The sequence below is a fragment of the Nycticebus coucang genome, chromosome 8 (assembly GCF_027406575.1).
Source record: "Nycticebus coucang isolate mNycCou1 chromosome 8, mNycCou1.pri, whole genome shotgun sequence".
Classification (NCBI taxonomy): Eukaryota; Metazoa; Chordata; class Mammalia; order Primates; family Lorisidae; genus Nycticebus; species Nycticebus coucang.
Window position 1 is genome coordinate 21,508,538 of NC_069787.1, and position 14,557 is coordinate 21,523,094.

The 14,557-nt window shown below is 36.9% G+C and overlaps 1 protein-coding gene across 4 annotated transcripts in view; it reads right to left on the minus strand.

Moving 5' to 3' along the window:
- The window catches only part of CHL1 (cell adhesion molecule L1 like), a 219,231-nt gene that overhangs the window by 75,927 nt on the left and 128,747 nt on the right, over positions 1 to 14,557 (minus strand). For all 4 annotated transcript variants that reach the window (XM_053600236.1, XM_053600237.1, XM_053600234.1 and 1 more), the window contains exon 5: positions 14,111 to 14,298. In XM_053600236.1, coding sequence (XP_053456211.1) covers positions 14,111 to 14,298 — 188 coding nt within the window. The remainder of the gene's footprint in view (positions 1 to 14,110; positions 14,299 to 14,557) is intronic.

The following is a 14,557-nucleotide window of genomic DNA, read 5'->3' on the forward strand; positions in this document are numbered from 1 at the left end:
AGACACTCCACCCAAAAATAAAGAATATGCATTCTTCTCATCACCCCACGGAACATTCTCCAAAATTGATCATATCCTGGGACACAAAACAAATATCAACAGAATCAAAAGAATTGAAATTTTACCTTGTATCTTCTCAGACCATAAGGCACTAAAGGTGGAACTCAACTCTAACAAAAACACTCGACCCCACACAAAGACATGGAAATTAAACAATCTTCTGTTGAATAACAGATGGGTGGATGAAGAAATAAAACAGGAAATCATTAACTTCCTTGAGCATAACAACAATGAAGACACAAGCTACCAAAACCTGTGGGATACTGCAAAAGCAGTTTTGAGAGGAAAATTCATCGCTTTAGATGACTACATTCAAAAAACAGACACAGAGCGCATCAACAATCTCACAAGCCATCTTGGAATTGGAAAAAGAAGAACAATCTAAGCCTAAACTCAGCAGTAGAAAGGAAATATCCAAAATCAAATCAGAGATCAATGAAATTGAAAACAAAAGAATCATTCAGAAAATTAATGAAACAAGGAGTTGGTTTTTTGAAAAAATAAATAAAATAGATAAATCATTGGCCAGACTAACGAGAAATAGGAAAGTAAAATCTCTAGTAACCTCAATCAGAAATGATAAAGGGGAAATGACAACTGATCCCACAGAGATACAAGAGATCATCTCTGAATACTACCAGAAACTCTACGCCCAGAAATTTAACAATGTGAAGGAAATGGATCAATATTTGGAATCACACCCTCTCCCTAGACTTACCCAGGAAGAAATAGAACTCCCAAACAGATCAATTTCAAGCACTGAGATCAAATAAACAATAAAAAATCTTCCAACCAAAAAATGCCCTGGTCCAGATGGCTCACACCAGAATTCTATCAAACCTTCAAGGAAGAGCTTATACCTGTACTGCAGAAATTATTCCAAAAAATTGAGGAAGAAGGCATCTTCCCCAACACATTCCATGAAGCAAACATCACCCGGATACCAAAACCAGGAAAAGAACCAAACAAAAAGGAGAATTTCAGACCAATCTCACTCATGAATATAGATGCAAAAATTCTCAACAAAATCCTAGCCAATAGATTACAGCTTATCCTCAAAAAAGTCATTCATCATGATCAAGTAGGCTTCATCCCAGGGATACAAGGCTGGTTTAACATACGCAAGTCTATAAACGTTATCCACCATATTAACAGAGGCAAATATAAAGGTCATATGATCCTCTCAATAGATGCAGAAAAAGCATTTGATAAAATCTAGCATCCTTTTCTAATTAGAACACTGAAGAGTGTAGGCATAGGTGGCACATTTTTAAAACTGATTGAAACTATCTATGACAAACTCACAGCTAATATTGTACTGAATGGAATAAAATTGAAAGCTTTTCCTCTTAAAACTGGAACCAGACAAGGTTGTCCCCTGTCACCTTTGCTATTCAACATAGTGCTGGAAGTTCTAGCCAATACAATTAGGCAAGACAAGGAAATAAAGGGAATCCAAGTGGGAGCAGAGGAGGTCAAACTCTCCCTGTTTGCTGACGACATGATCTTATACTTAGAGAACCCCAAAGACTCAACCACAAGACTCCTAGAAGTCATCAAAAAATACAGTAATGTTTCAGGATATAAAATCAATGTCCACAAGTCAGTAGCCTTTGTATACACCAATAACAGTCAAGATGAGAAGCTAATTAAGGACACAACTCCCTTCACCATAGTTTCAAAGAAAATCCTAGGAATATACCTAACAAAGGAGATGAAGGACCTCTAAAAAGAAAATTATGAAATCCGCAGAAAGCAAATAGCAGAGGATATTAACAAATGGAAGAACATACCATGCTCATGGATGGGAAGAATCAACATTGTTAAAATGTCTATACTTCCCAAAGCAAACTACCTATTCAATGCTATTCCTATCAAAATACCAACATCGTACTTTCAAGATTTGGAGAAAATGATTCTGCATTTTGTATGGAACCGGAAAAAATGCCATATAGCTAAGGCAGTTCTTAGTAATAAAAATAAAGCTGGGGGCATCAGCATAGCAGATTTTAGTCTGTACTACAAAGCCATAGTGGTCAAGACAGCATGGTACTGGCACAAAAACCAGAGACATAGACACTTGGAATTGAATTGAAAACCAAGAAATGAAACTAACATCTTACAACCACCTAATCTTCGATAAACCAAACAAGAATATACCTTGGGGGAAAGACTCCCTATTCAATAAATGGTGTTGGGAGAACTGGATGTCTACATGTAAAAGACTGAAACTGGACCCACACCTTTCCCCACTCACAAAAATTGATGGATAAAAGACTTAATTTAAGGCATGAAACAATAAAAATCCTCCAAGAAAGCATAGGAAAAACACTGGAAGATATTGGCCTGGGGAAAGACTTCATGAAGAAGACTGCCATGGCAATTGCAACAATAAAAATAAAGAAATGGGACTTCATTAAACTGAAAAGCTTCTGTACAGCTAAGGACACAATAACCAAAGCAAAGAGACAACCTACACAATGGGAAAGGATATTTGCATATTTTCAATCAGACAAAAGCTTGATAACTAGGATCTATAGAGAACTCAAATTAATCCACAGGAAAAAAGCCAACAATCCCATATATCAATGGGCAAGAGAGAGACATGAATAGAACCTTCTCTAAAGATGACAGATGAATGGCTAACAAACACATGAAAAAATGTTCATCATCTCTATATATTAGAGAAATGCAAATCAAAACAACCCTGAGATATCATCTAACCCCAGTGAGAATGGCCCACATCATAAAATCTCAAAACTGCAGATGCTGGCGTGGATGTGGAGAGAAGGGAACACTTTTACACTGCTGGTGGGACTGCAAACTAGTACAACCTTTCTGGAAGGAAGTATGGAGAAACCTCAAAGCACTCAAGCTAGACCTCCCATTTGATTCTGCAATCCTATTACTGGGCATCTACCCAGAAGGAAAAAAATCCTTTTATCATAAGGACACTTTTACTAGACTGTTTATTGCAGCTCAATTTACAATCACCAAAATGTGGAAACAGCCTAAATGCCCACCAACCCAGGAATGGATTAACAAGCTGTGGTATGTGTACACCATGGAATACTATTCAGCTATTAAAAAAAATGGACCCACCGATCCCCCTCCCAAATTAGTTTCATAGTAGGGCTGTGTACATTGGGTATTTTTTCTTCCATTCTTGGGATACTTTACTAAGAAGAATATGTTCCAGCTCCATCCATGTAAACATGAAAGAGGTAAAGTGATCTTTCTTTAAGGCTGCATAGTATTCCATGGTATACATATACCACAATTTATTAATCCATTCGTGGATCGATGGACACTTGGGCTTTTTCCATGACTTAGCTATTATGAATTGGGCTGCAATAAACATTCTGGTACAAATATCTTTGTTATGTTGTGATTTTTGGTCTTCTGGGTATATGCCCAGCAGAGGAATTACAGGATTGAATGGCAGATCTATTTTTAGATCTCTGAGTGTTCTCCATATATCTTTCCAGAAGGAATGTATTAATTTGCATTCCCACCAGCAGTGCAGAAGTGTTCCCTTTTCTCCGCATCCACGCCAGCATCTCTGGTCTTGAGATTTTCCACCTGTGGTGCATATTATAGGGGTATTTGCGAAACTTGGTAAATGTAGAATGTAAATGTTTTGGCACAGTAACTGAGATAACGCCAGAAAGGCTATGTTAACCACTGTGATAAAAATGTGTCAAATGGTTTATGAAGTGAGTGTATGATGCCCCATAATCATATCATTGTATACAGTTATGATTTAATAAAAAAATTAAAAAAAAAAAATGGAGACTTTACATCCTTCGTATTAACCTGGATGGAAGTGGAAGACATTATTCTTAGTAAAGCATTACAAAAATGGAGAAGCATGAATCCTATGTACTAAATTTTGATATGAGGACAATTAATGACAATTAAGGTTATGGGGGGGAAGCAGAAAGAGGGACAGAGGGAGTGGGTGGGGCCTTGGTGTGTGTCACACTTTATGGGGGCAAGACATGATTGCAAGAGGGACTTTACCTAACAATTGCAATCAGTGTAACCTGGCTTATTGTACCCTCAACGAATCCCCAAATATAAAAAAATAATAATAAAAAAGAAAAGAAGAAGAGAAAGTGTGTAAGTCTACCAAAGTTTTTATGCCATGCCACAAATCTTCAGAATAGCTTTTTTTTTTCATTTTTTTTTTTTTTATTGTTGGGGATTCATTGAGGGTACAATAAGCCAGGTTACCACTGCTTGCAATTGTTAGGTAAAGTCCCTCTTGCAAGAATAGCTTTTAACTAAAGATAAAAACTACTATTGAGAAACAGGAGTGAATATTTACTTATTAATTAATTCAAAGTCTTAGAAGATATATATATATATACATTAATTTGTCAGGATTTTTTTAGGTCTTATTTTTTGACTTTGAAACTATTTAATGAGTCTTTTTTTTTTTTTTTTTTGTAGAGACAGAGTCTCACTGTACCACCCTCGGGTAGAGTGCCGTGGTGTCACACAGCTCACAGCAACCTCTAACTCTTGGGCTTACGCGATTCTCTTGCCTCAGCCTCCCGAGCAGCTGGGACTACAGGCGCCCGCCACAACGCCTGGCTATTTTTCTGTTGCAGTTTGGCCGGGGCTGGGTCCGAACCCGCCACCCTCGGCATAAGGGGCCGGCGCCCTACTCACTGAGCCACAGGTGCCACCCTATTTAATGAGTCTTATGCAATACTAGAAAGTGAAAATTTTAACACTCACAGATAATTTGTGAGATTTAATTACTGTAACACAGCAACAGGCATCATGTTTGCCTCAATTCAAGTAAAAACATGGCTCCATTTAAAAACAACCACAGCCTATGACATTTACTAATTCTCTTTCTCTGGTAACACACATTAGCATTGTTGAGTTTGTATAGCTGCAATGTATTTAAAAGTAAATTGTAAACTATATATTTTTGTGTGTATGTGAGGCAACTCCACTCCTGCAGCCTGCCAGCATATTTCACACGGGGATTCCACCAACACTAAAAACAAAGTCACTTAACTGTGTTTTAGTAAGACTAGACTTGACCCTGAATTGGCTCTCTGCAAAAGGATCAGAATGTACTGGTACGTCAGTAACTACCTAAGTAGGACTTTAAGAAGTTTTGGAAATCCTATTACAACTGAGTCCAGACGAAATCAATTTCCCTTCCTTATAATGTCGCTATCAGTCTATTTGCATCAGCAAATCAAGCCTATAGCAGTATCCATCTCTTTGCTGATCTTCAGTAGGATTTCCCATTTAATATTTGGTGGAGTAGACAGATTTCTAGTCTAAGGTTATATTAGTCACCCAAATATATTCACATCTAAGTTCTTGAAAACTTCCCCAGTTAAAACTCAGCATGGCGAATCCTTTCTGGAGACACCTAGGAGGCCTCACACTGCCTCCTTACAAAAGCCATCAAGACACAGCAGACCTGCAAATACAAATCTGCAGGAGCCCCACAACATCAGTTGCTGTTAATGACTTTTGAAAACTCATCATCCCACCTCTTTCCAAGTAATACACAGGAGAAAAAATATCATCTTGAAACCTGAAATAGAGAAGATTTCTGACAACAGATTTAATATCTATAGGATATCTGCAGGATAAACTTGGTTCTAACCCAGGCACTAAAACCAACTGGCTATGTAGCTTCGAACCAATATCCTTACCTTACTGTATTTTTAAAACAATTTTTTTTTTTTTGTCATCTCAGAATCTTTTGAATTTATCTCTTTAACTTCCTCAAAAGCCTCACTAGGTTAAAAACTTCTTCAGCATAGAGTGATTCCATCACATCAACACGTTTAATAGTGGAGAGTAGTAATGAAAAGGCATCAGGATAATTTAACTAAGCACGATGCATGCTAAGTAACCACTTCCATGAGACAGGCACTAGCGTCTTAACCACTACCAAATTACATAACACTGAAGTTGTCTTCCTCAGGCACATAAGGAATAAAGTCAAAGGTTTCCCTATATTCTCTTAACCCCGTAAGATTCTGCTACTCTACTACCAAAGTATCTTTAACACAGAAGTACAAGGCCTTTCTATGGATCCAGAGGATGTGATACCTGAATGATCAAAGTGTGGGCACCACCGTACATCATGGAGCTGTGCACATTAACTCTGGAGTCAGCAGCTTATGGCCGCGTCCTGGCTCCATCTCTTTCTCTGTGACCTTGAACCTGTTACTGATGCATTGCATAGTATCCTCATCCATAAAAGGAAACGTAATGACACCAGCTCCTTTGATTTGTGTAAAAATTTAAATGTAGTATTTCATGGGAACCAATCGAAATAGTGCCAAGCACTTAAAAAGTACTCAGTATACCTTGGCTACTATTCAAATATTTTGACTTTGCTCAGTACAAACAGCCACACCTGTAGAGATGGGGTGGGCAAAGGGACAAATAATTTTCCTCTGCTGCTGCTCTTGATTTTCCCTGCAGCTTGTATCTTAACAACCTCTGTAATTTTACGTCATTATTTGAATTAACTTTTTCCGAGGCGGTGGGGAGGCAGATGGAGGAAATTCCGTATTTCACACGGAACCTCTGATTTGCTTATCCAGTTATTTCTCCTCTTCCCATCGTTGGTCTCCTCTTCCTGTACCGAAGACCAGTCTCTATTGTGACGTCTCACTCTGTTTACAGGATTGGCATGGTGAGCTTTGCAGCGCCTCACATTTTGCTCGAATGTGCCTGGCAAATTGCTTACAGCCTAGCATCCTTATCAGGAGTGCAGGCTACTGAGCTCACACACTGTGTCTCCTCTCACTCCAGTTTCCGTCTGAAAGAGATTTAATTGATTCCCATTTCCTGTAGAGTACCCCATTAATCCACTTAGGACTAGAGAGAAATAACACTGCCTTTCAGTCCGTGAGCTCCCAATGAACTTATGCTAAGGAAGGCCACCAAGGCAGCCCAGTTCATTCCAGTCATTCACACACTCTGACCACTAGAGCAAAGTCCTCAAACTTAATTAAGCCTTTCAAATTCAAAATTGCACTCTCCACTGAGCTAATTGATCTTCTTTGGTCGGTTTGCACATATTAATGAAAGAACATAGCACATGCTGCCATACAGGCTTTTCATGCCCTATGCCTCCCACATCAGACTAGTCAAAAGCCAGGGTTTACCTTAAGGAACTTGTCCTGAGGAAACTGAGCAAGCTATGGAAATGCAGAAAGCTGGCTGCTAAGTAATTCTTTCAGGTTTTCATTAAATCATTTCTATAGGATTTCATCTCTATTTCTTAGATTATTTTAATAGCATGTAGAAATTGTGTTATTACCATCATATATTCTTTTTTTTTTTTTTTATGTAGAGACAGAGTCTCACTGTACCGCCCTAGGGTAGAGTGCCGTGGCATCACACGGCTCACAGCAACCTCTAACTCTTGGGCTTACGCAATTCTCTTGCCTCAGCCTCCTGAGCAGCTGGGACTACAGGCGCCCGCCACAACGCCCGGCTATTTTTTTGTTTTTGTTGCAGTTTGGCCGGGGCTGGGTTTGAACCCGCCACCTTCGGCATATGGGGCTGGCGCCCCACTCACTGAGCCACAGGCACCACCCACTATCATATATTCTTTTATTCTTCGGCCTATCAACCAAGAAGTCAAACACCACTCATATGCATTTTTGAGGCATCTAGAAGGCAGTGCAGAGAAATTAAAAAACACACGGAGTGAAAGAATCCATAGGGAAAAAGACTATGTGTTATTAACATAAAATTCCACGTATATGCAATGACCAGAAATGTAAACTTAGAAAAGGCAGAAAATTATATTGGTGGTTGTCCAAAGCCTGCGGAGTGAGCAAAGAATAATGCAAATGATTACAAGAAATCTTTTTTGTGATGATGGAAATGTTTTAATAAAAGATTGTGATGATGTTGCCCTAAAAAAAAAAAAAAAAGTACTGAAAAAATTATTGGCTAGGAACAGTAGCATATGCCTGTAGCCCCAGCCTCTCCAGAGGCTGAGGCAGGAGGATTTCTTGAGCCCAGGAGTTGGAGACTAGCCTAGGTAACACAGAAAGACCATGTCTAACCATTAATTGTACACTTAAAACATGTAAAATTTATGACATGTAGATGATGCCCCAGACAAGTTGTTTTAAAAAATCAGAGGAAAGAAAAATCAGTGTGCGTTGGAATCATCTGGGAATGTTAAGAGGAGAAAGCTGATCCGTGCCCTCTAGGATGGGTAGCATTAACCAGCCAAAATAGAATTGTTCATAGCCTCATGGTAACCCCATTGATAGTTGATAATAAAGGCAAGAAAATAGCTTCTGTCCGTCCTAGACCTACCCCTGCCACATGCACAGGATGTACATTTCTTAAGCGCAGTCTTTGCTTTTGTTCATCAGCATATCCCAAATTAGGGGAAAGTGGCTAGCACATGAGGAGAGCTTAAGATTTGTTGAATAATTCGCTCCTAAAACCTCTATGACACTTCTTGGAAAACACATGTAGTTAAATAAATGATTTTTCACATATTTAAAAATGGTTTATTTGGTTTGTTTGTTTTTCACCTTTCACTCTTGCCCTAGCAAACACAACTGTAATGTTGAAAACAGAAAAGTAAGCCTTGTATGTAAAGGTTTCTGTTTGTAGGGAAGAATACCAGGAGATTGAGAGATAGATATTCTAAAATTTCTTTTTTTTTTTTTTAATTTTTTTATTAAATCATAACTGTATACAATGATATGATTATGGGGCATCATACACTCACTTCATAAACCATTTGACACATTTTTATCACAGTGGTTAACATAGCCTTTCCGGCGTTATCTCAGTTACTGTGCCAAAACATTTATATTCTACATTTACCAAGTTTCGCAAATACCCCTGTAATATGCACCACAGGTGTGAGTTTCTATCCATATGCAAAAAGACTCAATTCTCTACAATTTAAGGGAAGTCTCATTTGTTCAAGTTGCTGGAAGCTTTAAATGGTCTCTAATATACAAATTCCTAAGGATTGGGGTATCAGTCCTATTTGGCATACAGATCGTTACAGAAAGCTGTCAGGTGATGTAGTAATGTTAGGAGAGCCTGGAAATGAAGCATAAGAACCTAATTTCTTTTGCTCTTTTCTACAGCAGCAGAAAAATAGAGCAATTATCCACTACATAGCTCAGATCCAATTTCCATCTCTTAACTACGATATTCCCATATTCTGATCAGAATTATCCTTACATTGTTCATGTCTCTACTTGGTCTGCTAAGATAAAGAGAAAAAAATATTTTAAAAAAATCCTTTAATTGCAGAATCTTCTACTAAACAGTGTCATTTCTTTCTCTTTCTAGGCAGGTCTAGCTGCCGCCTTTGCCTCCGTGTCTCCATAGCAACAGAATTAAGTTGGGATCACCCTAACGCCTTGTCTTCTACAACAGATATTTAATCTCCTTCTCTCTCTTCCTCTCTCTCTTTCTCTCACATCATATAGTTCTAGTGTTATTTCAGTTAAAATACGGGTTTCATGATCCTTCACCACAATTTTCATGGCAATACTGTCTGGTCTAGAATCCAAGAACAACTCCTATTAAATGTCATTTCAAATCCAAACTTCTGAAGCTGGTTTCCAAGTTTACATGTCACTGCTCTATTACGAGGCAATAGTATCTCAATAACCCACAACATCTATTTGAGTGTGCTATATACATATCCTTCTAACTATATACAAAGACCATTTATAAAATAAATACAAAGAAAGAAAGAAATACAACTAAAACCCTTCACCTACAACCGATTTTACAAAAAAAGAACACCATCCTCACTTCTGCCTGGCCCTGATCCCATCTATCCCACTTCCATTAGAGATAACTTCTCACAAATATTATTTCTATCATTCTCTCATTGTTTCATTATAATCTTACCACAATAAAATTCTACTCATTTCAATGTTTTATTTAATCATACTAATTTGAACTTATATAAATAAAAATCACACTGTGTGTATTTGTCCAGGGTTTGCTTTAGCTCAACACATTTCTTGAAGTTTTTTTTTGCTGCAGAGTAATATTTTCTACAGGAATATGCCACACAATTCATTTAGCCATTGTACTGTAAGTGCACCATCGATTTTTTTTCCTTCCCTCCTTCCTTCCTTCCTTTCTTCCTTCCTTCCTTTCTTTCTTCCTTCCTCTCTCTCTTTCTTTCTTTCGTTTTTGAGACATAGTCTCACTCCATCACCCCAGGTAGAATATGGTGGCCTCATCATAGCTCACTGCAACTTCCCTGGGCTCAAACAAGCATCCTGTTTCAACCTCCCTTGTAGCTGAGACTGTAGGGCCTGCATGCCTTCGTGCCTGGTTAACCTTTTCTATTTTTTGGTAAAGACAGGAAGGTCTTTTGCTCAGGCTGGTCTTGAACTCCTGACTTCAACAATCCTTCCTCCTTGGCCTCCCAGACTGCTAGGATATTTAGGTCAGTGCCTGACTAATACATTTGGGAATATAAATAATGTTGCTGGTGTACATGGACATGGGGCACATGGGCACAGGAACAGAATTGTTCACTTACAGCTTGAAAGCATCTTCTACTAGGGAGCCTCTCACCAGCAGTGGATATGTGTCTGGTGGCTGCAGATACTTCCCCATAACATTATTACTCTCAGACTTTGTAACATTTCCCAATTAGGTGGGATTAAATGTTTTTATTGTTTGTTTTACATGTGGTCAATTTATGATCACAAATGATATCAAACATAATTTTACATTTTTATTGGTCATTCCACTGTGAGCTTCAAGTTTTTATATTTCACCGTTGTGTCATTTTTATCCTTTCCTAGAGGTTTGTGAAATTATTTGTAAATACATATTTTTAATTCTATGTGTTGTCAATATTTTTTCTAAGTTGTTTCTTATCTTTTTTCTTTTCTCCTGTTGTCTTTTGATAAAAAGAGGAACTAAGATCAAATGTAGTAGAAACCATTCTCTTTTTTTGAGACAGAGTCTCACTATGTCACCCTTGGGTAGAGTGCCTTGGTGTCACAGCTCACAGCAACCTCAAACTCTTAAGCTTAAGTTATTCTCTTGCCTCAGCCTCCCAAGTAGCTGGGACTACAGGCACCCGCTATAACACCTGGCTATTTTTTTGTTGCAGTTGTCATTGCTGTATAGCAGGCCTGATCCGGGTTGGAACCTGTCAGCCTTGGTGTATGTGGCTGGCACCCTAACCACTAGGCTACGGTGCTGTACTAGTAGAATCCATTCTCAATGATTTCCTTAATGGAACTTTAATATTTTTCCTTTAAGAAATCATCCCCATATTCATGACCTCAGAAATAGATTGTCCCAATCATCTCTTAATTTTTAAAACATTTTTTCTCTTTCATAGTTAAGTCTTTAATCTATGTAGAATGAGTTTTTATATGAGATGAGATAAGACATCAAATGAGTAATTTTCTGTGGGAGTTATCAATTATTCCGTAACTATTTAAAAGAGAGAGAGAAAATCTGTGTTGATTCTTTCATACTGATTTCAAATATGTGAGGCTTTGTTTCTGGGTTCACTATATTCTTTCAGTGGCCAATTGGTGTAAACCCTGCACAAAGCCATACTGGCTTAATTAATGACATTTTATGTTGAGTCTTAATATCTGACAATGCCAAATCCATATCACCTGATGTTATTATTCAAAAGTTTATACCAAATTTGGATATTTGTTCCTCAAATATATTTATGAGTCAGCTAGTTAGAAGAGAAACCAAACTATAGGGATTCTGATTTCAATTATTCCATATAGCACGCCTTTCAGAATTGGCATTTTACCTTTTCTGAATCTTTCAATCAATGAAATGGTTTATTTACTTCCTATTTTTCTTTTACTGTTTTCTGACAAATATGTATACTTTTCACTATGAAAATTGCATGTCTGTCACTTTGCTGGATTTATTTTCTGCCTCTATATTTATTTCCTTCCTTCATTCCAGTTTATCTCAGGGCTCCTGTATTTTCACTCTAAAATTATGTTACCTTATAAGCTTAGATCACTCATTGTCATTCATCCTTTCTTCTTTTCTAACATCAATTTTAAAGACAATAAACATCTAAGTAATGCTTGCCCTACCTCAAGCATATTTCTCATGTAGAATTTTCACCATCATCAATAATATATAGAAATACATTCTATTTTCCCTCGCTATTTCTTAGTTGATGCATGAGTTACTTAGAAATATATCTATTAGTTTTCAAAGACAGGACTTTTTTAGTTTTCTTTTTTATTATTGATTTCTAAGTTAATTGCATTTTGATTATATTTTCTTTGCTGTTCAATATGTTCAAATGTAATTTTTTCCTGTGTGTGTGAAAAAAGGCGAATTTGGCAGTTTTAGTTACAATATTCTATACATGTTCCAGAGTTTGAGCCTGTAATCAGCTCTTTAACTCCTCTCTGTGCTCAATGGTTCTCTCCGGTTGAGTTACCACATAATGTGAGAGACACGTTGACATCACTATCACTTAACATATCTCTTTCACTATTGTGATAGATTTTTCTACCATATTTTCAATTTTATCTATGCCTAGTGAATTGATCTCTAGAAAGGCTTTGGAAACTGGTCTATTTTAACTGATATTAATATATAGTCAGGCCTACCTTCTTTTGGATAGCATTTAACTGAAATATCTTTTCCATTTTTTTAGTTTTAGTAATTCTGTGCCCTTATAATTTACATATGTTATGTTTTAAAGAGTTATAGTTTTTTCAAAATGTGGGGCATTCATTCTATTTACCTTTAGCTTTAATTCGTGATTATTTAAATTTATTTCTACATTTTCTTCTTTCTGCTTGTCTTACTTTTTCTCTTTTCTTCTCCTTTCTTGTGTTTTTTTCTCCCTGTCTCATGTGCCAGTTTGATAATATTCACTTTTGCCTACACTTTTAGTGTGATTACTCTATATGTTTTAAGATTTAACACTTTATTTATAAGATTCTAAATTTGATCTATGTTTCCTCCTCTAGAATTTTACAGGGACTTTATAACAATTCAAACACAATGCCCTCTCTGAGCTTTGGGGATTCTTTTGTTATTTGTTTTTCTGAGGTTTGTGGACATTCTGCCCCCTAGAATCAAGTGTCCTTATTCTGCTAAGTCTAGTACTCTCTTAACGTTCCTTCAGTGATAAGACTCTAAAAGAAGCAATTTCCAAATAGACTCTGACAGTTGTATACATAATTATTAACCCTGAAAACCCTTCAGTTAGAATTGTGTAATGTTGGATTCCTTTCAATCATGAATTAGAAATGACCGAACGTAGAAGGTGATCATCAGATTTCCCTTGCGTGGAAGCCAAATATGCTAATGACAAAGTAAACTATTCTTGGTGGCAATTATTCATAAACACACCTCTAATAGCAAAGTATTTTATAGTTTTCATGACTTATTTATACTAGACATTGCCAATCATTGCTTCTCCTCTTCTAACAGGCATTGGTACTAATGAGGTTAGGTGGGACTGTGCAACGTGCTTTATCTCACTTAACAAGATATGAGAAGGAGTCGCCTGTGTAACTTCTCATCGGCAATATAAAATTTTCATGCTCTCTGTCCCAGATTCTTTGACCAAGGTGGTGTGTTTCACATGATGGAACTACAGGATGATGGTGTCTCCATTAGCTCAGATCACCAAGGAAGCTGCCTAGAAAACTGAGGAGTTGCCAGACTCACAGCAAACTGCTTTATAAAGGAATAACTATATTGACACAGGGGCTTTGGACTATCTATCATTCCAGTACAATTTAGCCAGATCTAACTCATAATGTATTTGGTTTAATTTTCATCCTACTAAGCACAGCACACATTATTTTTCTCCCTGTTAGATATAAGGTTACTGAAATACAGCAAAATTGTGTTGCTTTCAAAGGTCATCCAATTTTACGTATCAAAACCTGAAAGTGAATTTTCCTTATAAATAAAATATAAGACATACATAAGGGATTAAATTAACAATGTCCAACATAGCTCTTATATAACACTTCACTAAAACGTTTGTAAATGAAATCTCCATTGTAGTACTTACTTGGGACTATAAATTCTATTTCTTCTGACATAGCGACTCCTAGTTTATTAGAAGCAAAGCAGCGGTATTTCCCCTGGAAGTGAGATATGTGCCCTTCATTTGGGATCTTGAATGTTCCCGAATTGTTAAATACGATTATCCGAGGGTCAGAGAGATCAAAAGGCTTATCATCCTTAGTCCATGTATATCTATAAGATAAAACTAAATTTAATAATCAGAAAAAATCACAATCATTTCTTAATATTGAAGAATTTATAGAAAAATGCACTAAAGTGATGAAACTAAGACATTGATGGTAAAAAATACATACAAGTGGAACGTAATAGAATATAAATAAGGGTCTCAGAAAAATCGAAGATCTTTAAAATCCATCAAAACTTCACAAGTGAGAAAATAAAATTTAAGGTAGCTTTTGTTGTTTCTTTTTCAAATTAAAGCGATGGTGTT